General features: G+C 40.3%; 1 protein-coding gene across 2 annotated transcripts in view; it reads left to right on the top strand.

Annotated features, from left to right (window-relative positions):
- Window positions 1–23940, top strand: part of PRKG1 (protein kinase cGMP-dependent 1) — a 1185335-nt gene that overhangs the window by 58638 nt on the left and 1102757 nt on the right. The window contains exon 1 of one of the 2 annotated variants that reach the window (XM_045802397.2): window positions 20882–21547. The exons of the other annotated variant lie outside the window; for it this stretch is intronic. Within the exon in view, the coding sequence (XP_045658353.1) occupies window positions 21237–21547 (311 nt within the window). The 5' untranslated portion in view covers window positions 20882–21236. Of the gene's footprint in view, window positions 1–20881; window positions 21548–23940 lie in introns of those variants that run through there. 2 annotated transcript variants of the gene reach the window in all.

The raw sequence follows: 23940 nt of genomic DNA, 5'->3' as shown, positions 1-23940 counted from the left end.
AGTTCTTTTATTTCTTTTATGCACCAAGGGGAGTAAATCAAATGTAAAATATAGCCGAAGATAATTTTTGGAAAAGGAAACATCTCTTGGCAAGGATCTAACCTGGAATTTTCTTATTAATAAACCAACAGTGTGTTTGGTGGGCTGGATTCTGTCGTGCAGGCTTTCCCATGGACCAATGCCCGGTTCGAAGATTCTTTTCCTGAATACATAAACAGATGTGCACATTTTTTTTTTTTTTTGCCATTTTCTTCACTCGGAAGCTTTCAGAAGAAAGTTCCCCAAATAAAATATCGAATGTAGAAAATTATTTGAAATGCAAAACGTGCCTTTCTGTTTTGCCTTCACCTGGCCTCGACCCTGCCCCATACCCCACTCGGTCTGAGTTGGTGAACGTCTAGCTGTGTTTAAGTATAATGGCCTGATGGCAGTTCAAATGGTGGAGATGATTTCTTCATCTGAAATCAGTTCTGCCGCCAAGTGCTTCATCAATGATATTTCTGTTTTCAATTTAGAGATTCTGCCCTGTGAGGAGAAGGCCAACCAATTCCTTTTCCACAACGTTTTTGCCCTGTTTTCTGGCATTGGGCACATAAAAAGCTTGGACAGATGGACAGGCCTTTGATGACTTTTTCGAATAACTTGTAGATGACGTTTAAAATCATGAAAATGTCGTTATTTTTATCTTAATGATTCTCCACCCTGCCCCCACCTCCTAACTCCCATCAGTGATTACTGTGCCCCTGTAAGAGTGGGTATGGGCTGGGATCTACTCTTTAAATAAAACAATTGAGGCATATATGGGACTAGAGGGTAGACTTTTAGAAGCGGATTTGCCCTGGCAAAGTGGATGCACCTGGGCTGTGTATGGCTGGCCCTTGTTAATTATCTCCGTCACTAGGAATGCCATTCCTGCGGTCTCTTGGACCGCTGCCCCCTTCAGAATCCACACGCTTAGCACCCTACAGCAAATCCCCCTCCCAGCGGCTGCCTGTATGTGGACGTATGGGGCTTCTCTCCAGTTCCTATCGTCCTAGATGTCAATCTGCACAAGTATCACGAACAAATTATCTTTCTTTTTAAAAAAGAAAACAAGCTAGGGGCGCCTGGGTGGCACAGCGGTTAAGCGTCTGCCTTCGGCTCAGGGCGTGATCCCGGCGTTGTGGGATCGAGCCCCACATCAGGCTCCTCTGCAATGAGCCTGCTTCTTCCTCTCCCACTCCCCCTGCCTGTGTTCCCTCTCTTGCTGGCTGTCTCTATCTCTGTCAAATAAATAAATAAAATCTTAAAAAAAAAAAAAAGAAAACAAGCTAAAGCTTTTGGCTCAAAATCTGAGGATTTATAGAAACCGTTAACTACAAGAGAGGAGTTGCAGTTTTGTAACTGGAGGACCACACAGCGTGGCGGTGTTCGGTAGTTCGGGTCAGTTTTTTTGCTTTTGAATATATTGAGACATCGTGGAACTGAAGTTTGGAAAAGTTGGTGGTTTGTGGGTTTGTGTATTGGCAGCTGACTCGTTTCAACCTCTTGGTGAAATGAAGTTATTTATAACTGCTTTCTTTAGCGTACTCTGTTTTATGTTGAGTCCAACTTACAGCCTCCAAAGCTCAGTACAGTAAAAATGATGTAACAAAGTTTAAACACTTTTTAGCAGAAGAATATTAAAGACACAGGCATTTTTTTTAAAAAGTTCATTTTTCCTAATTGCTAATAGGTTATCTTATTTTTCTCCTTTGAGCTTTAACTCTTGATAATAAGTCCTAGTTCTGAGAATCTTTCTCATCCTGAACTAAAATCTCATCTTGTACTAAACCACACACACACACACACACACACACACACATTAATTTCTCCACTAAATTTTCAGAGGGGGAAAGAGAAAACAAACCAACACAGTCCATGGAGAATTCTAGCTTTGAGGAACGTACTTCTGTTCTGCTTTTAAAATGCAATTCCATAGAAGGCCCCAGGAGAGTTACAAAACTACCAAAGATAATTTAAACATTTCATTCTATGAATAAGGTGTAGAATGATTTTCTTAAAATGATTTATTTTTTCCGAACTTTTCTAAGCTCTACACTTGTTTAGGCTAAAAATTATTTATTTTTATGTATTTATTTTTAAGATTTATTCATTTAGAGAGAGAGAGCATGAGCAGGAGGGATAGAGGGAGACAGACTCCCAAGCAGACTCCCCTGCTGAGCACGGAGCCCGATGCCGGGCTCCATCTCACGACCCTGAGATCACAACCCGAGCTAAAACCAAGAGTCAGATGCTTAACCGACTGAGCCTCCCAGATGCCCCTAGACTAAAAGTTAAATGCTGCTAGAGGAAGTGATGCTACGTAGTTATGTCATTAGCTTAATTAGTTGATGCAAGAGACATAACGGAGAAGCCCCACTCCGGGGAAGTTGGTTCTGAACTCGGAGAGGGACAAATTAATTCCATAACTGTCATCTGAGTTGTGCTTTTAAGAATTAAAATTAAGTCTGCATGATTGGTGATTGTTACTATAGCCTCGTGTTGGGTCAGATCCCGAGAAGACAGTGGTGTGACAGGTCGCCAAAGTGCGGGTTCTGGGGATTGGCATATCCAGGCGTGCAGAGTAGATCTTAATACAAGTTTCATTACTGTCAGCATGAGGAGTGCTGGAGAGTCTTGGAAGGTTTAGAAAACCAGCGTCTCTGGAGTCAAAAGTTCCTGAGTTTGAAGCCCAGCTCTTGTACTCAGTAGTTCTGCGGCTTTCGACAAGCCACTTACATGTTCATCATTCTCCATTTCCCACCTTTAAAATGCGGACAATAATGCCAGTACCAACCTCATAAATTTGTGAGGCTTGAGATCATCTATGAGAAGCACTTAGCCCAGGACTTAGCACCTAACACTCATGAGGCATTATGGTAACAAGCATCCAATAAATGCCAGATTCTACAATAATAATGGTTATTTATATTGTTATTCATGATCTCTTTTCCTCAGCTTCCCCTTGGATCCCCGACCCTAAGCTGGTTTTAAAGGGTGTAATATACCTACCAAGGGCTTCAAGCATGGAAGGCTGCATTGGTTCCTTTTTCTAGTTGAGGAGGACCTCGGTAGTGGCCTTCACTGCCATGGGGGCGTGCTGCCACGGGAAGCTTCATCAGTGCTCGGTGTCGTGGTCTGGTTTGCTCTTGCTGGAGTCCTTCACATCTGTTCCCCAAACTGCTATGCCAAATCAGAGCTGGAGGGCATAGTGGCCAACTTCCTTGATGGCTTGACTTAAAATGCAACCAAGGTTTTCCTCTTCCTCCATTAAAAACAAATCTAAATGGCTTTCTTATACCATTGTGATTCCTTCAGGTTATTGTATACATTGTAGTGTTATGAAACCAGAATCCACAGGGTCCAGTTTCAATGCAGGGTCAAGTGAACAGGTCAGCAAGCACAAGTTAGTTATAAGAACTTTGTCTGGATTTTTTTAAACATTCTCAAAGTGGGGGTACTCACAAATCCCATTTTCTTCTTCCAACCCCTTGTCTTATGTACTACTCCCTGCTACTCCCTGCTCTCCATCCCGTATCTTCGTGAGGAGAGCCATCATTGCCCCAAGTCCCTGTGTCTCCTGTTCCTGTCCTCTCGACTCTATATCACACAGGGCCAACTCTTGCTTGAACAAAGTCCCCTGCCCAAAAAATGGTGGGATGGGAAAACTGAGCCAGCAAAGTCATGCATCAAATAATAGTACCTGTGAATTCTCTAGCTTAGAGTAGTTGACTGGGGAATAGAAGGAAACTCTTGGAGCCCTGGGCTCTGTGTCTAGCCTAGGTAGATACGAAGGGGCCATGGTTGTCCTGCAGGGGTGGTAAACATGGAGTGGAATTCTATTCAGGGTGCCTCTCCATGGCTCTTCAAGAATTTTCACTTGTCTTCCACCTCTTTTCTAGGCCTGATGTTTGTGGTTAGTGTGATGACAGGGAAAGTACCTTCTGGAAAGGGAGCCCTGGCTCTGTAAAGATTGGATACGCTCAGAAATGATTCTCAATGAGATGAGTTGACTCTCTTAGTAAGTTGTCCCTGATTATACTGGTGGTTGATCTCTGTTTACAGTTCACACATTGAGCAGTTAAAAGATGGTTATTTGGGAGCACAGCCATCAGTGCTCATACTGAGGAACGAATGACATTTCGACAGGTGACATTGGCCATGTCTTCTCTTCTCCAGCCTCAATTCTATATTTGGATTACCCTTTAGGATGGCAGCAGCTTCCTAACCTGTCTCTGACCTGTCTTTTCAATCTTCAGTTCATTGCACGCCATGCTAATGCCGATGGACACCTGTGATGTTGCCAGTTTGGGTATATTACAAATAATATTTCTACAAATATTCTTGCATACATCATGTGATATTTCCGCATTTCTATTAGGTATATCGCCATGATTGGAGTTTCTAGATAATCGGGGATCTATATATTCAGTTGAGGCAGAAATTGCCACAGCTTTCCCAAGTGGCTATCCTGACTTATACCCCCACTAGTAGGGTATGAGAATTTCCTTTGTTTCACAAACTCTCTAACATTCATTGTCATGATTTTTTTTTTCAGTTTCAGCCATTTGAATAGATATGTAGTGGTATCTCATTGTGTTTTAACATTTCCCCATTGATTAATGAAATTAAGCAGTTTCTCATATGTTTATTGGCTGTTTGGTTGTCTTTGGTCAAAAGCCTTGGGACGCCTGGGTGGCTCATTCAGTTGAGCATCTGCCTTCAGCTCAGGCCATCATCCCGGGACCCTGGGATTGAGTTCCACATTGGGTTCCTTGCTGGGCGGGGAGCCGCTTCTCTCTGTGCCTGCTTGTGCTCTCTCTCTCTCTCTGACAAATAAATAATTAAAAAAAAAAAAAGCCTTAAGATTTTGCCATTTCCTGGTCACCATTCCCACTACAAAATACTTTACATTTTCAGGTATTTTGCCCAGTTCTATGAGATTATAGATCTTGTGCCTAAATTTTAGGAATTCCAGATATAGTCTGAGTATAAGCCTTTTGCTGATTAAATATATATATTATCAATATAGTTTCCTATTTTGTAGTTTCCTTTTTAACTCTCTTAATAGTAGCTTTAAAAAAATAGACTATTCTTTAGAGCAGTTTTATGTTCACAGCAAAATCGAGCAGAAGGTACAGAGAGTTCCCATACAGCCCTTGGTCCCACATGCTCACAGCCTCACCTACTTTCAAAATCCTGAATCACAGTAGTATGTTTATTATAATTGATGAGTCTACATTGACACGTCATCATCACCCAAAGTCCACAGCTTACGTTAGAGTTCACTCTTGGTGTTGAACATTCTGTGGGTTCTGACAAAGGTATAATGACAGGTACTCACCTTAATCATGTCTCTTGATCAAAAGAATCTCCTGATTTTAGTGTGGTTCATTTCACGAATTCTTTTCCTCATGGTGAGTGCTTTTTGCATCTTGTTTAAGACATCCTTACTCATAATAACCTTGTGTACCCTGACTGACCTTGCTAAGTTCACTTATTCTAATAGTTTATCTGTAGTTAAACTTATGTATAGGTTTAGAACTATCCAAAGATATAGATAGATGGATAGATAGATACAGATAGATAGTAGATCTAGATATAGAACTTATCCACAAGTATGTAATCTTCCTTTCTAATCTTTATGTATTTTTTTTTCATACCTTATTTCAGTGGCCAGGGCCTCAATTATAATATTGAATAGGTGTGATGATAATGGGAGTCCATTTCTTTTTGTGATATGAGGGGGAAATCTTTCAGTATTTCACCATGAAGCATGAGATTTCTTGTCAATTTTTTTTTTGCAGATATCTTTTATCAAATAAGTACTTTTTATGTTGAATTTATACAGATTATTTTAAAATCATGAATTCATTTTTAATTTTATCACATCCTTTCTGTATCTATTGAAATTACTATTGTTATTGATTCCTAACTTAATTCCTCTGCAGTAACAGTACATGATTTCAAGTTTGCGGAGACTTGTTTCATGGCCTAGCATGTGGTCAGTTTTAATATGACTCGCTTATGCTCTAGGAAATAGTATGTTCTGCAATTTGAGGATAAGCGTTCTACAACTTGCAATTGAGTTTATTAAGTGTATTATTCAAATCTGCTATATCCTGATGAATTTTCTGTCTGCTTAGTCTATCAGTTTCTGAGAGATAAGTTGAAATCTCTTAATAAGATTGTGAATTTATATCTCCTCCCAGCACTATCAATTTTCATTTTTCATGTTTTGAGGCTGTTAGTGAGAACATATAAATGTAAACTTATGATCCCATTATGATAAATTAATCCTTTCATGATTGTGAAATGTTCCTCTCCATCTCTAATAGTGTTTACTTTCTTAAAATATCTCTTAGTATTAGTAGAGTTACATCAGTTTTCTTTTGGTTTGTGTTCACATTTTTTACTCTAAACCTTTTTTGTTCCCTTATATAAAATTGTTTCTTCTATTTTTTAATCCAGTCAGACAGTCTTTGTCTAGTAATTGGAGTATTTAATGTGTTCGTTAGTTTAATCGCAGGTACATTTTGGCTTCAGTCGATCATCTTACTATTTGTGTTCTATTTGTGTCTCCTTTTCTATTTGATATTCCATTTTTCCTCCATCAGATTTTCAATTATATATGTTTTATTTCTATTATTGCGTACTCTAGAAATTACAACATGCAATGCATCCTTGAACTAGCAAAATTTAAAGATAAATTAATAGTTTTGTTCCTTCTCAGGCAGTGCAATGCCTAACAGCAAGTTTTCCCCTACTGATCCCCTCCTCTCTTTCCTGTTACTGTTGTTAGATGTTTTTATTGTTTTGTGCAGCAATCAGCCATACAGATTTAACTTCATATTTTTCCTTTCTGTGGTAGTTTTCCCCTTATATCTTTTTGCAGTCATCTACTTTCATTTTCTTTCTTGCCAAAGAATATCTTTTAGTGTCTTCTTTAGAGTGGATCTGTTGGTGACAAATTCTCAAGTTTTTGTTTCCCTGAAAGTGTATTTATTTGCCTTCACTTGCAAAGGATATTTTTGCCAAGTATAGAATTCTATGTTGGTGATTTTACTTCCCTCCAGCCCTTTGAGGTTACCACTCTGTTGTTTAACGGCTTTCACTGTTTCCGCTGAAAGGTCGACTGTGATCTTTTTTTTTTTTTTTAAGATTTTATTTATTAATTTGACAGAGAGACAGCCAGCGAGAGAGGGAACACAAGCAGGGGGAGTGGGAGAGGGAGAATCAGGCTCCCAGTGGAGGAGCCCGATGTGGGGCTCGATCCCACAACTCTGGGATCACACCCTGAGCCGCAGGCAGACGCTTAATGACTGAGCCACCCAGGCGCCCCTCGACTGTAATCTTATTGTTGCTCCTCTGAAGGTGATGGGTATATTTCCCCATCTGGCATTAGGAGTTTCTCTTTATTTTTGATTGTAAGAAGTTTTACGATGCTATACCTAGGGTTGTATGTGTTTGTGTTTCTGTCTGCTTGTGCTTTGTATTTCTTGTGCTAGTGGCTTACAGTGCCTCCTGAAACTGAAGTTGGATAGATCTTTCATCAGTTTTGAAAAATTCATAGCCATTACTTCTTCAAATATTGCTTCTGTCCCATTCCATCCTGCCTGCCCTTTTGGGACTCCAATTACATATAGGTTAGACCTTTCCTTTATGAGCCCATGTCTCATATCCTTTTCTTTCCCCCAGTGGGTTTTTTTTTTTTTTAATTCTTTTTCTCTTTTCCTTTTTGTTCTATTTTCTTTGAATTTATAGTCTTGTTTACTAATTTCGTCTCCTGCTATTAAACTACAACTACAGAATTATTAAAATACAGTTACTGAATTTTTTCAGTTGTAAAATTTCAATTTCTTTTATAGTTTCCAGTTTTCTCTTGAAATTACCAACATTTTCATCACATTCCTTAAACATATTTATCACAATTATTTAACAGTGCCTATCAGATAGTTTCAGTAGCAGGATTCCCACGGGTCTGCTTTTGTTGTGTGCTTTTATTTTTTTCTTAGCTTTTTGTTTTATTGTCTCTTGGTGTACCTGTGTCTGATTGAATCCTGGATGTTGTGTGTGACGATGTGAGATCATCCGAGACTCTGGTTTTTGTGATCTCCGACTCTGCTGAGGAGGGAGAGCACTTTTGCTCTTGAAGAGCACGTTGACCGCCTTAACGCCATTATGGATCCGACAGGTTTGACATGCGGTTTCGGTCTTTATGATACTGGATTGTTATCAGTTAACGTTTGGCTTTCATGGTTTTGAACTGGTTGGGCCTCAACTCCAGCCTTTGTCCCTCTGGCCCCATTGGACATTTAGAAGCTTTGTCGATTTCTTAGCCTCTCAGCCTCTAATTCATAGTCCATTATTTATTCTTTTTAGGAGTGTTTTGTAATTTTGTAAATGCCTCCAAAAGGACACTGAATGTTGGGTTTACCTCTCTGGACTTTGTTCTTCTCTGAGATAATTTGCCCTTCAAACCCTATTGCTCAGGAATTTTTGCCTCAAACATTTTTTTGCTGGCGGGGGGCCGGGGGGAGGGGAAACTAGCTTTTCTAGTTATGCTTCGTGTGAGGGTTTGCCAGCAACAAGCTAATTCTTTATCAATAGAAGAAGAAATTGATAAGAAAATCTCTTGAATAAATATCAAACAACTCCCTAATTAAGACAAGGAAAGTAGGTTGAAAGGAAAGGAACAAATAAATAGGCTATGAATTCCAGCTCATAGTCTTTAAAGCTTTGAAAATAATAAGATCTCAAAACTAATTTTTTTTAGAACTTCAAGTGCAGTTTCAGGGCAACGCTAATGTTTATTTTAATTTCTAACGTTAAAAAAATTGGGTGTACTTTATATGCTGTTAGAAGTGCCGGCCAGTTGTTGGCTTGAGTGACTTGATATTTTTCCTCTCCTTTCCTATTTACTGTCAATAAGTTAATGAATACTTCACATTTCCAGCACGTCGATGAGAATCACAATTTTCTGAATTAGTTTGGTCCCAGTAACTGTATAAATGTTCACTTTCCATTCCTATGACTAAGGAACTTCTCACAGATAGCTTAACTGTTTGAAGATCTGTTACTTAATGTCAAATGGAAACCAACAGGGTTTACCTGTTACTTTTATAACGAATGTGTTCAAGAAACATACGGAATGTTTTTTGCTCAATGTGAAATAGAAAATTTGGACAGTAGAGGGTGCAATTGCACCTTTAGTTCTGTAGTTCAGCCCTCAGAAATTAGTATTTAATAGCTGAGGGAAAAATGTGAAGATTGTACTGTTTGCTGAGGCTGTGTACTATTTAGGAAATATATTTGAAATAAACCTTGCAAAGGAGAAGTATAAATTTCACAACAATTTGCTTAACCTTGTACTTTTAAAAAGTGACCAATGAAAATTTCAATTAGATCCCATTTTCTACAACATATTATTTTTAACTGAATAAAATATTTACTGTAAAGAAAGGTATATGTATCTCAATAAGATATTTTTCTTTTATAAATCATAATTACTAGTGATCATTTGTATGTATTTTTCCCCTTAAGAAATCTTGCATCCAAAAAGATGATGTAAATGATAACTGCAATGTGAGACTCCTATTTCTTAGGAGGAAAATATGAGTAAGAACCAGTAGAGATAAGTAATGTAATGTCAAGAAAGGTCTTATATTTGCACTGTATTAACGTTCAGTTTTTCTTGAAGATCCAAAGTTTTAAGCAGTTGCAAATCAGAAACTTAAGGTTTCCATTCAGAGTCTGAAGCAGCATAAAACAATAGTACCATAAGGCTTCATTTATAAAAAAATTTGTGGGGTATATGTGTACAAAGCTTTGAGTCTCTGTCTCCAGATCTGACTTTCTTCCATGGGAGAGGAGGTCTCCTTTTATATTTTTCATAGGAAAAGTCTCAGCTTCGGTTTTGGTAATTGTCAAAAATTACCTTTATTACAAAATCTATACAGTGCAGTAAATTTGGAGAACTTAGGAAGCCCTTTCACTGACTTTTTGAAATTATAAGAAACAACTACTTAAGAAATACTCCTTTTTTGCATTAACAAACTATCTACTTCTGTCTTTGGGTTTAATGAGCAGCTGTTTAACCTTGAGATTATCGTTAGCTCCCAAAGATTAGCTCTTTGGCGTTTGGTTGACTGGTAGTAAGGTTATGATTTCGTTGGAAGGGCCATTTCTGAGTTTCTATGGAAAGAGCAAAAGAAAGAAGAAGAGAGAGGAGAAGGAGATAAGTCTACCTACTTTCCGAATTAATTTATTGGATGAAAAGTATTTTGGGGGATTAATTTGCTTTTGAACTCTGTTTGAATCGGATCTTCTGAAGCTTTTATCAATGAGGTGACCGGTTAGGACACGAGCACTAATCAGCTCCACCGTAACTTACAAGCACCTTAATTGGAAACATCTGCTTTCAAAACACTATCAGATGGCATTAATACCTTTTGAAAAAAAAAAAAAACCCAAAAAACAACAAAACAAAACAAAACCATTAAGAAGGACTCTAAAAAGCAGGCCAAGTCCAAATATGGACATCAGCTTTTTGGAAGGAGCAGCTAGGGAAGAAACAGAAGAAAGAAATTGCAGGTGCCCGTGTTATATGAAAGAGCACTGAACCTTGAAGACAATGTAGTGTAAGCCTGAAAGTAAGAAAGACTCTGGGATTTTGGTGATTTAAAAGTACATTAAGACAGTTGATTGTCTAGGTGCAATTTTTTTTTCAATTTATTTTAACTTAAAAAAAAAAGACAAAAAATTAAACCCAAACAATTCACTCATTTCTCCCGTCTTCCCCATACCCCACCTGTGCCAAGAACCGATCTGCTCTCTGCAGACTGTCTAGGTGTGATTTGAAAAGGTGGAAAGACAGTTGGGTATCAAGAAATATTGTTTCCTAGAAATATTCAGGTTGACAGGTAGAAAACCATTATCGTGGGTCTTAAGCAGGGAAATATGTTTAAAGAGTGATATCTATGTGTTTTTTTCTGCATAAAAAACCACAGTTTTAAGCTAAGCCTCTGATATATTTGATTTCTTATGCACAGAAAGGACATGCAGAATTATGGGGAGCTAAAGCAGTAGTTGTCCGAAAATCATCATATCATAGTTTTCATGGCACCTTTCGCTAACTTGTTACTGAGAAATTCATTACCCGTATTCACTTTTAAGCTGTAATTACCGTATTGATGTTGGTTTTCAGTACACACACACACAGTTGACCTTTGAACAGCATGGGGGTTAGGGACGCTGACCCCCGTGCAGTTGAAAATGCACGTGTAATTTTTTACTCCCCCCAAACTCAACTACTAAGAGTCTCTAATAGTCTGCTGTTGTCTTGAGGCCCTACCAATAACACCAACAATCGACTAACACGTATTTTGTTTGTTATATGTATCCTGTACTGTATTCTTACAATAAAGTGAGCTAGGGAAAAGAAAGTGTTACTAAGAATATCATAAGGGAGAGAAACTACATTCACATAGTACTGGACTGTATCCAAAAAATCCATGTGTAAGTGGGTCCACGCATTTCAAACCTGTGTTCATTCAAGGGTTAACTGTGTGTCTGTGTATATATGCACATAATATACACACACATATACACGATATATCAACCCCCCCCCATTTCTACTATATACACTTCGTGGCTGCACGCACATAGGGTAGTTTCAAAGGTTTTGCCTAAGGTGATTGTTCTAAGTGGTTAAGGCACCGGTCCAAGGGCAACAGATACAACAGATATTTCTGGGAAGAACATAGAAAATCAGTGCTATTTACAAAGCAGACAAACATGTGACCTGCCTAAGCCCTGGGATACAGGGCAGCTGCCCGTCGGGTGGTCATACTGAAGTTTCAGAGGCTGAGGACACACGCATTTCCAAGTGCCACCCACGTGAGGGGTGCAGACTCTGTATTGTGTCAATGGATATTTAGTTCAGTTTGATGGTTTAATCTCTTGATGGAGAAAAGGTGGGAAGGGTCCACTTTTCGGTTTACTGGCGGTGGTGTGTTGTAGATTCTAGATAAATATTTCTCGAATTCATTGCATTAGTGCAATGGACAAATATAAGGGAGGGCTTGTTCTAGGTGCTGGTGGATGAAATAGACGTAGTTCCTTGTTTTCTTAGAGTTTACTGTCTAATGATAAGACAGCTATTTAACAAATATCCTTGAAAATGACATATAATTATAAATCATAAGTTCTATTATAAGGGAAAATATCATGGGGATGATTCAGAAGGATTATCGGAGGAAATGATATTTTAGGAGAGAAGAGAAAAATGAATTCATTGAGATAATAACTGGTGATGGGGAGGAAATGGGGTTGAGATTTTAGGGTCATGAAAGGGGTTAGGTGAAGGATTTCAAAGGCAGAAAGAGAATCACCAGTGGAAAACCTCTGAAATGTTAAAATGAAATTGCTTGGTGCCTGGAGATTTATAAGAACGAAAAGGTCAGTATAACATTTTTGTGATTAATTATTAATCAGTTGTTCTCCGGGATCTCAGTCCCATTTTAATTTTTCTCTGACCATTTTCCCAGCCCGAATAACAATCCAGTGACCCACCCTAATTTTAAAGAGAGGAGATGTGATTGTGGGTCAAATGGCAAGCCTAGTCCTTCCTGTGAGCACCAAATTTGTCATGTTCTCCGGTTTTCTGCCATGTCATTGGCCATGGTCACAGACGGGGTGAATTGTGACTTTCAAGGGGAGATGCTGATGGTCGGCAGTCCCATTGGTGGGGTCAGGACCGTGTGTTCTGATACTGCTGTGCATGTAGATACTGATGAGGAATTCACAGATTGAGAAGCTGCTTGTTCAATTTTCAGTAAGTTGCGTAATTTACCTTTAAACATTCACTATCATAGGGGCGCTTGGGTGGCTCAGTCGGTTAAGCGGTCTGCTTCAGCTCAGGTCATGATCCCAGGGTCCTGGGATCAAGCCCCCTTTCAGGCTCCCTGCTCAGTGGGGTGTCTGCTTCGCCCTCTCCCTCTGCCTGCTGCTCCCCCTGCTTGTGCTCTCTCGCTCTCTATCTCCAATAAATAAGTAAAATCTTAAAAAACAAAAATTCACTATCATAAATATTCAGGTTCAACACTTAAAGTATTAGACGAAAGAAAGTCTAGTTGTTTGAATCAACTGTATATATTTACTATATATTTATTTTGGAGATTCAAATATATATCGGAAATTTGGAAGTTATAAGAAATAATTCAGAAAGAAATCTGCTTTACTGAGCTTTCCTCAGTGTTCCCCAAGCATTTTTGACTGTGGAAACCCTCCCTCTTTTTTTTAAGGAACCAGTGTTCTTTAGTTCACACTTGAAGGAAACACTGAGTTGTAGTATATACCTGATTGGTGAGGGCTCTCAATTAGAGTTATGGGCTCGCTAGCAAGGCTGTTCACTGACCACTGAGTTTAGCTATTCCACCAGCTGTTACCATATGCTTCTTCTTGTTTTTTTGTGTTTTCTTCATTAATTATTCTGATTTCTCTCAACTGGATATTCCCTGGTTGCAGAATATGAAAGTCATATAATATGTTAAAAATTTGCTGTGTAAATAGATTGGTGATTAAAAGACCATATACTGAGAATATGAAAGTACAAAAGTATTTTTAGGAAAATACTAATGTAATAAGATTTTAAATGCTATATGTTTCAGTGCGCTTTGAAATATGTCTTTATTGTCTTTTTGTGAAAATTCTTAGAGTACTCATTGAGAAATACTAAATGAACAAAATCATCTTTTGGCATTTTCTGAAGTTATTATGCTTTAAAAACATCTCCAATGGGCTAAGACTGATTGCACGATTTCAGGGACTCAAACAAGTATCACCATCTGTATCTCGAGAGTTCTATGTTAGGTTTACGGTGTTACCTTTTAATTTGTAGGAATGGGAGAGAAATTTTCTCTGTCTTGGTAATGCTGTCGTTTGTATCACAAAGACTTTAAAAACCCTGTGATGGGAAGAGAGACCTGAGCTTCTGTGTCTGAAAAATGAAAAAGTAAGCAGCGAGGTGGTTTTCTCTGTTTCCCCGGGTATGTTCACCTCACGTGCTCTCCTCTACTTTGACATAAATGAGGGTTGATTAGGAGGGTGTGGTTTATATATCACACCTCTGGCATATGCCTGACTTTGAAGCATCTGCAATACACACACACACACACACACACACACACACACACACCCGCACTGTCAAGTCGATTTCCATGTAACAACAGTTCCTTACAGTTTGAGTATAGGGAGAGGCATATAGAACTAATTAGATATTTTAAAGACTTTTTGATATATTTTGTTTTCTGCACAAATTAAAGTGTTCTCAATTGACCTTAACAGCTATTACCTATGAAGAGATAGGAGGTGGGATTTTCATATGAACTGAATCAGGTTCCGTGTGCACAAATCATAAAGCATGAAGTGAAAGAATAAGGTAACTTTAAGAACAGGAAGCTAGGAATGGGCTCAGTTGGGTTCTAAACTTGCTTCTGCCTTGGGTGAGTCATTTGACTTCCTTGGCCTTCAAATTTCCTTAAATTTAAAATTAGGATGTTGAATTACATAATCTCAGTGGTACATTTCAGCTCAATTCTGTGACATCCATTATGAGCGAAAAAAATAAGGATTTTTTGCTGCCTTTTTTTTTTTTTTTTTTTTTTTTGGTTGCAGGTAGGGAAGGGTGGGGTGTCCATCCCAGCCAGTGCTAACCGTCTTTTAGTTCTCTGTATTTTGGGAGTGCTAGTGATACAGGCAGAGAGTAACTAAATTAAATAATGGGATGCATGTGGAAATGCTGTGATATTAGCTAAGTTTCCGTTCGCTGACTGCCGAGAGAATGTTACTTGCAGTGTACAGATAGAGGGTCTGACCAGTGGAAACTGCAAAGTGAAAATAAGCAATTTCCACCAAGTTCTGTATGTTCCTAACAGCAGCAATTGCTTTTAACATTCCACGAATAAATGTTTTGAAGATTTCTCTGTCATTTTTTCCACTTAAAATTGGTATTCAACATAGATGCTTTTCTAAGAAAGATAGATCGTGAGACTTGTGGCTGTACTGTATTCTATGGAAAACGTAGATGAATTTTCCGTAATAGCTCCCCAAATTAACTTTGATATTTGAGTGAAAACATTCTTACATAATGCAGTGACTCAAGACAGACACTGAATATTCTGCCTAATACCAAAAAAGGGTAAAAAGTCTCTATTTGATATTTATTTTTTTATGGGGCATTCTTACCTACGAGAGCAAATGCCTGTGCTTTGTGCTTTGAGAAATGATTTTTAAAAAATACAGTCTGGACCAGGAAGAAATTACTGAATCTTTGAAAAAATGTGCATTGGGCAAGGTGACGCAATTTTACAGTTGGTTACAAATGCCTAGTGAAAATATGTGTCTCCTGGGCCCCAACTTGGGTCTCTATTCTTGGTCCATGGGTAATGGCTTCATAAATATCAGTCCCACGTCTTGACCCGAGAATGATATCCACTTGCTTTACCAGCCTACCACTTCACTTGCCCATCATTAAAGGTGGATTTCTGGATTTCCATCTCATGATGATTGTATAAAAGTCACAATATCAAGAGTTTTCTGAATTTGAAGTTAGGGGCTGTCTACTTGGTCATTAAGTTCATGAGGATGAAGATCTCTGTATGCTTACCTCCTAAGTCTTTTTGCTCTTGCCTGCAACCTCCCGTCTTCCAGCTCTCCGACATTCTCACAGCGCAAACAAGTGCCTTGCTAGCTTTCTGTTGCCTCATGCATTCATCTGACTCACCGATAAAAGCCCATTTCACTCAAACTTCTATTTTATTATCTTTCTTACATCTTCAGTACTTTCTCACTCTACCGATGTTAGTAAGTTCACTAGCAAAATGTAGTTTTCGTTTTTACTTTCAATTTGGATTACAAAACATGTAGGTTGAAAATGGCCGAGTTATATCAGCTGTTAAATGCAATGTAAAATAAGAGCAGCAACCAAAAGGCATTGACTTCAGAGCCGTTCTTCTATAAGCTGCATGATATCAAATATGTTCTCAAGTGCAAAATTACTTTCTCAAATAGTTTTGACTATCCCGTGGAAAATACTGATGCATTAACTTACGAAATGATGTGCCTTTGTATACAAGATTAATCACTGAAATAGGACTGAGAAAATAAATTTATTAGTCAGGAGAGATATTACAATATTGTATCCTCATGTATACATTCACTGGGCTTAAAATGTAGCAAAATGATATTTTGTGAACAAAGTATTTTAAATTCCATTTTATGCATTTTAAAATTCTCCATTCATGAAAAAAATATGGAAAACCAAATTCTATTCTTCTTAAAAACATGTCATTTCTTCTAGTATTTGGAAACATTATTTGGAAATGAGCAGCTTCCTGAAGAGCCCAGAGAAGTGTTCTTTTTGGCAGACAGTGCTTGGGTTTTCATGAACACCACTTCAGGCTCCATAATAACATGCCATCATTTTAAGCTGTGGAATATAAGGATTCATTTCAACTGATATTAGGCATGACACTAATTCGGTATTAAACTCTAAGCACATTAGCAATTATGGTACAATGCACTATTACTTTCCAAATCTCTGCAGTAAGTTTTTCATCATTAATGGTTTATGGTTTTTTTTTTTCTTTTCAATGCAGAACGTATCATGCACAGAAGTTTAACTTCAAAAAGCCAAACCATTAGAATTTTTACTTATATCCATTTAAATCAGGGTTCCTGATGGCCGAATCATCCACCAAATATAATCATAAGAATAATCTAATTCTGTAGGAGTTAATCAAATAGCAGGTGCTTTAATTATTGTGGTTTACCCATAGAAAGCCAATATGTTTGAAGTCCAGATTTTTTATAAAAACAGTAAACCAAAAGGAAAGCCTAGAATCTCTGTCTACTTTTTCAAAGTGCAATTAAAATTCTGTCATATGACTCATGCCCTTTATAGCCCAAAGCCAGTTCCTGTGGTATCTTCTTATGCATCGAAATAGGATGATTGTTTCCTTAAAACATATTGACACAAACAAATGTGTAAGTGGGTCGTAATGTGCCTAAAGTAATAGGTATTATCATTACAGATCTTCCTAGGTTTGACTTTTCTCTCTGTGACTGTGAAGGTAAAATTTGAAAATATTGATAAAGTAGGGAGGTTCAGCAATCCTGAATTAAATAGAGTGACCAACTATCCTGGTTTGTCCAGGACCAAGGGGTTCCTAGGACTTCAGTTTTAAAACCTGGATGGTCTAAGTGATTTTAGTATTAAAACCAGGACAATCCCAGATAGATGGGTGCAAGGTAGTCACCTTCAACCAGAATGAAATGGTGCTGGAGTGAAGACAATTTGGGGAAGAAGAAGTTCTAAAAATTCTCTTTCCTCCTCTTTCAGAATTTTCGCCATTCATTAGGTGGGTGATGCCTTGCCTCCACTTTTTTCAAATGTAAGCGGAAGTGATAATAAAGACTTGCTGGTGGGTTACATTAAACAGTGCCTGTCATGCATTCGGAGTTCAAGGAAGTTAGTTATTTTACTGTGGCCTTGATTAAGCTTAGCGATTTAGAGCATGCCAGCATGTCTACCAGTAACGGTCACTTTCCTATTTCTTAAGGGTACTTGTTTCCTGTAGTAGTTTTCTGTAAGGAGTGGCTTCCATCACCTAAACAGCTCAGCAGTGTTTGTTTGTTTCTACTCAAGATATGTACATGAAATGGCAGAAGAAAATTTCATTCTTAGGACTCTTCTGCGAAATGGGGCATCAGTGGAACGGACACTCGGATGAGTGTCCTTTTGAGGCTAATTATGGTTTTCATGAAGGATGATAAATTCTACAGACTTTATTTTTTAAGAGTCAGTATTATGATAGAGCTGCCTTATTGGAATGCCTCTTTAAATGGTTGTGAGATTGAATAAGGAAGGCATGATACAGTGTATTCTCAGTCGTGAGGGCTGGGTGCAGAATTGAAGAGCATCAATATGCCACAGGTGGGTCTGGCAACTGGTGGAACTTAGCTTCCCTTAGGGCGGGAACAAAGAGAGACCAGCTGAAGAGCCAGTTGTGAGTTGACTATGGAATTCTAGAGTCTGAAGTCAGTTCCTTCAATGTTGAATTGCTCTGCGTTCTAGCATCTACCATGGAGACCTCAGCCCATGATAGAGGCAGCGGGAGAGTGCAGTAGATGCCACTCCACTCCATTTCAGATTGGTGTATTCACTTCCTAGTAAGCAGAAAGGAGACTTGTGCCTCATCTCTGATCTTATAATTTAGCCAACTTAGTTTACCATGAGACACACAGGACATTTGTCTGTTGAAATGTAACTATAGGACCTTGATTTTTCACGTAAAATTTATTTCCAGAATTTGCCAAGTACAATACAAAAGATGTTTTAAAAAAGATTGGGATCGCTCAAAAGGTTGAGATGGAAAACCGGGCCCCTTAAGATCTAAACAACCAGTTAGGAACATCATTTTTGCAAACTTACTTAAAATATTTACTTTGATTCCAAGAATGGAAAAGTCGAGAATTCAGGATTTTGCATATGTAATTATAAAGTGGGGGGGGGATTAAATTTATTCTTTTCATAGTACAGGCTAATATAACCAAATATATCCTTATACCTTGAATACTTTTAAAAGTGTAAGTCAATTGTAATAGTCATATATTTTGGCAATTTACGTTCTTTGCATGTATTATAATAGACTTCTGACTCTAGAGATGGAATTCCTCATGGGATAGATACATTTTGTATCACAAGAATGAAAGGTAGCATGGATATTTCCTCTAGTGGCATGTAGATATGATAGCTTAAATAGTGAAAAATATTTGCATGCTCAGTGTGAAAAAACTCCACTTTTATTCAAAATACCTGAATATTTATTTTCCTTTGTGCATGTAGACAGGCTTTCTACAAATGAAGAATCTCCCTACTTTGTGCTGCCCAAAGACACTAAGTAACTCCATTTAAGCCTCAAATGAACCTTAAAACATAACCCTGCTTAGCGGTTGTCTAAAGATACCCCTGTACATTGCTTCTGTTTCTAGACATAAACTCTTGGCCTCAGGGACCCCTATATAGATCTATAGGAAAAAGGCATTTAATTTTAAACATTTTCCCATGGAATTAAAGAATCCCTATAGGTTAAATAAAGTACGAATTTGGCCTTTTGCCTGGGACAAGGAAATTGTCACAGAAGCTCTGTTTTAGGATAGAGTCAGTTATACAAAGCCACAGCTCTTCTGCTTGATTTAGTTTTAATTAAAACAACAATTCGGAACTATTTCACTACTGTCAGTATTTGTAAGTTACTCATGGTCTGTTCATTACAAATGAAACTGTTTCGGGAATTATCCACTTTATGTATGACATTCTGAAATAAATGTATTTCTGAAAATGTCTGTCCGTGTTGGAAAGCGGAAAAATTAAGTGTCTTATATCATCTGTGCTAAGAGTATTAGATCATGATCTGAGTGGAAGAACGTTTAGGATTGTACGTCCTTTGTCATGCGCACCTCTAATTATAAACAGATACACTGTGAATCAAGAAGTTGGTTAAGTGCCATTGGCTAGCTGGGTTTTTGTTTTTTGGTTTTCGGTTTTTTCCTCCCCTTTTTTTCTCTTAGCTCAGATAGAAAAAGTTGTGTATTCAAAAGTAAAAGCAATTTGTTTTTGAGGCTGATATATTCGTTCTTGGCTAAGTTTAGATTCCAGGGAATAGTTCTGGATTGCAGTTCGATTTTAATGTATTTTCTATCGACTTTTGGTGTTAAGGAATGGCCAAGTAGAGCAGTGCTCAGGAATAGTAATTAGGGGGCTGCTAATAAAGGTGCTATAAAGTTGGAGTTGGTGAAGATTTAGCTAAATATTAGGAATTTAGGTGAGTAGTAAGTAAATATTTGTAGATTCTAACCATGTGTTCAGATGATGGGAGAATTCCCCTTCCACGGACAGATGCAACCTAATTGTCATCATTTTAGGAAATACTAAGTGGGCAGAGATGAGGAGAGTGGATAGAGGTGGGCTGGTATAGCACAATTTTCTGCAGCCCATCTGGGCTCCCCCTTCTTGTCATGATCCCTCCTCTTCACAGTTTGTGTCTTGCCATTCCAGTGTAAGGAGACCGGTCTAACAGCTTGGTTGTCACAGAAGGAATATTTTTTAAAGATACAGTTCAATTTCAGGATGGACTTTTTTGGAGCTCGGCACAGATTTTTCCTGCCCCCCTCCCGCCCCCCGCCCCAAGTTAAGCAAATGGAAGCCGCGAGGCCCAGCCAGAAACTCTTCCGCAGATACTAGCTCAGGTGGGAGGGAGAGCTGAGCGGCCTTCTCGGGCCCAGACCTAAAAAGAGTTCCTTCGTGTGAGTTTGGAAGGGGCGGAAAGGGGGGCAATTGGCAGGAGCAGGCGAGAGCCGCCCCACTTCGGGAGACGAACCCGAAGCCCCGCCCCCTTCGCCCCTTCCCCACAGGCACCTGCGCGTCACGGAGCCCTCCCGGGCGCGGGCTCCTCTCCGGCGGGAGGCAAGTTTCTTCTCCAGCGCCAGCCACCTGTGCGAGGCGCTCCCCGTGGGCAGGGTGGCGTGAGCAAGGGGAGACGCGGCCACGCAGCTCGGGAGCCTCTGCTGGGGAGGCCGGCGGCCGGAACACCTCCGGACCCCGGAGCTTTTCGGATGCCGAGCCCGCCCTGCCCGAGGACGCGTCCAGGACCGTAGCCCAGCGGCCTCGAGGCCGGGGTGCCGGGGCGGGAGGGGGTGGTGTCCCCCGGCTGGCGCCTCCCCGGTCTGCGCGGGGTCCTCCGCGGCGTCTCCCCCACCTCCCCACCCCGAAGTGGCGCGCCCGCCCGCTCCGCCCCGCCGCGCGGCTTATCAGGAGCCCCAGGCGCAGCGCCCGCTTCCTCCGGCGCCCGCCGCCCTGCGCCCGCCTCCGGCCCTGCGCTCGCCGCGCCTCGGCTCAGTCCCGGCTTGGACCTGCTGTCTCGCGGTCCCCACGCTCAGCCTCTCCGGCGGCCCGAGAAGTGCGAGCTGCACCGAAAGTCGGCGCCGGAGCGGCGGACTGGGCATGCTCAGAAGCCAGGGCTGGCTCTGGGCTCGAGTAGGAAGCGACTGCACTCGGGAGGCGGCGGCGACTTTGGGGAAAGTTGACCGGAGAGGGGAGCAAGCCCCAAGGCGCGCGGCAGAGGCAGGAAGGCGGCCCGGCGGCCCGGAGGAGCATGGGCACCCTGCGGGATTTACAGTACGCGCTCCAGGAGAAGATCGAGGAGCTGAGGCAGCGGGATGCCCTCATCGACGAGCTGGAGCTGGAGTTGGATCAGAAGGACGAACTGATCCAGAAGCTGCAGAACGAGCTGGACAAGTACCGCTCGGTGATCCGGCCGGCCACCCAGCAGGCGCAGAAGCAGAGCGCTGGCACCTTGCAGGGCGAGCCGCGCACCAAGCGGCAGGCGATCTCCGCCGAGCCCACCGCCTTCGACCTCCAGGATCTCAGCCATGTGACCCTGCCCTTCTACCCCAAGAGCCCACAGTAAGCAGGGGTGCGGCGCCGGGTCCGCGCGGCGCCCTGTCGGTGGGGAGCTGCGGGTCTCTGTCTTGTGTGTCGGCCCCCGCCCCTCGCGCTTGCCATGTCTGTCCTCACCCTCAGAGATGTTGCATTCTAACGGGCACTTCTCGCGCGCTGTGCACGTTTCTCAGAGCCACACTCGCTGCACCTACGTTTGCCTTCGTGTCTTTGTCAGATGTCAAGCTATTTTTAAAAAATAGACATACACATTCATCTATGCCACCCACCGCACATAGTTCGAACGCGCCCCAGGTGTGTGTCCGGCCGTGTGTGTGTGAGTGTGTGCGTGTGAGTGCGAGAAGAGGAATAAAAAGCCCCGTCTCCCAAATGCCCTGGCAAACCTGCCCAGCCGGAAAATCCTAAATGCAGGCTCATCAGACTTGAAATGAAATGCGTCTGATATCACCCTTACTTTCTCTGCTTTTGTGGCTCGCCCGGATTTCTCTACATGCCAGCGATTCACGCTGGTACCCCTCAAACCTGAGGTGCTGTCATCATCAAAGTGTCAAAAATAAGCAAATACGCATAGAAAAGGGAAGATTTTTTTTGATTTCCTGAATTGGATGGCATTTAACAGCCCGCAAATGGAAGCACAGTCTGTTGATTAAAAAAAAATTTTTTTTTCATACCATCCGAGGGAGAATGTTGCTTATTTTCCTTAAGGAATTTGCATAATGTTACCAGTGAGGTGCCTCGACTATCCAGAGGTTGCGTGTTTCCAGGGTCAAGCGTGAGGAGTACACTTCCCTTTATTGACAATGTGGACACATTGTTTGCCTTACTCCTGGCTTCCGATGCAACCACTCTGGTATCCTTCTTGCATTTAGAGAACTATGTTCTGATGTCAGTGGGCTTCATAACTTGGGTAGGAAAATTGAATCCAACTTGTTATACACATCTCAACGCAGAGACCTTATGGAGAGTAAAGTGGCAGGAACACGCGATTAGTATAGAATGAGGGAGAGCACCCAAATGAATGGTATTTTTAATTATTAGGTAATGACATAATAACATGAGAGATTTTGCTACTCGATTCCCAACTACATCACACTGGCTGGATGACACGTGTTACATAATAATGCACTTCACAAACCCAAGAAATTAATATAAGGAGAAAGGGTAAATACACGATTGTCTCCATTTGTATTTGTTGGATTTGGGGGGAGCTATCAGGCAGGTACCGATTATACTTTTGAAAACTTAAGAGTTATACCTACCCCTGTTGGTTCCCATAGAGCTTTTACAGACGGAGTTTGCATTCTCCCAGAGCATGGGGAAGAAACAATGAGGGTAAACATTTCAGAGAGTCTGACCTCAGCAAGTTGCCCCATCAGTAGACTTCGATTTGCCTTGGGGACCGGAATGATTCGCATCTCCTTCAACTTTCTCCAGTAAATTAATTTGCAGTCCCGACATGCTTGCCTGTTTTAGCTAACGAGGTACATGGCCATCTCTCCTGGGCCAACTTTTGCATAATGAAAAAATAACTCCAAGACAGCTCTCTGCATTTTTAAGTATTGCATAGGGTCTCATTTTAGTATCTGCAGGACTTTGGAGTAACACAGAGAAAACTCTACTTTCATAAAAAGACCATTTTAATAGGTTTTATAATGAAGCATGATCAAGCCAGCTGATAACGCCAGTTAAACACTGGATCAGAGAAGATCTGGAGGAATCTAGGCAGTAGGGAATGAGCTGTAGAAATGGGGTCAAGTTTGAGAAGTCTCTTAGTACTCAACATGCAGAACAACTAATTTTTTTTTTTACAAGTCCATGGTGGAAAATGAAATTAGCGTGGCAAATAATTCACACCATTCTGTTATAATAAACATTTTATCTATGGAACAATGCTGTGCGTTCTGATATTTATTTAATAACGTGCTTTAAAGAAATCAGCTGTTTAAGGTATCACCATGATGGTTTTGGTGATTCTGAAGGATTCTATTGAAGAAAAAGGATAGAATGTCTTCCAAGCTTAAATAATTTTGGAAAAACATCTGTTCTTTTTTCACACTTACATAAAGAAAACTAGAATAAAATTGGCTTAAGTGGTAGAGTGTACCTTTCTTGAAAGAGAAGTTACATTGTATGCAAAATGATTATACCTTATGTCATTTGAATGATTGTGCAAGACAGCTCCACAAAGAATTAGGAAAACTTGCCAAACCAAAGAAGACTTGCTCGAGTTTCAGTTTATTTCACTGTGAGTAATCTGATTGTACAGGCTGACTGGCAACAAGTGTTTATGTCTTTATATTTTGCTTTTAGTATGACTTATATATAGTCCTCTTTCTTAAACTCACAGATCATTGTGAGTTCGCGTTAAAAGGAAACCACCTAAGTAGCCTAAAATGGAT

This window comes from Ursus americanus, chromosome 6, assembly GCF_024610735.1.
Source record: "Ursus americanus isolate L20-20 chromosome 6, mUrsAme1.1.p, whole genome shotgun sequence".
NCBI lineage: Eukaryota > Metazoa > Chordata > Mammalia > Carnivora > Ursidae > Ursus > Ursus americanus.
This window is presented reverse-complemented; position numbering and strand designations above follow the sequence as displayed.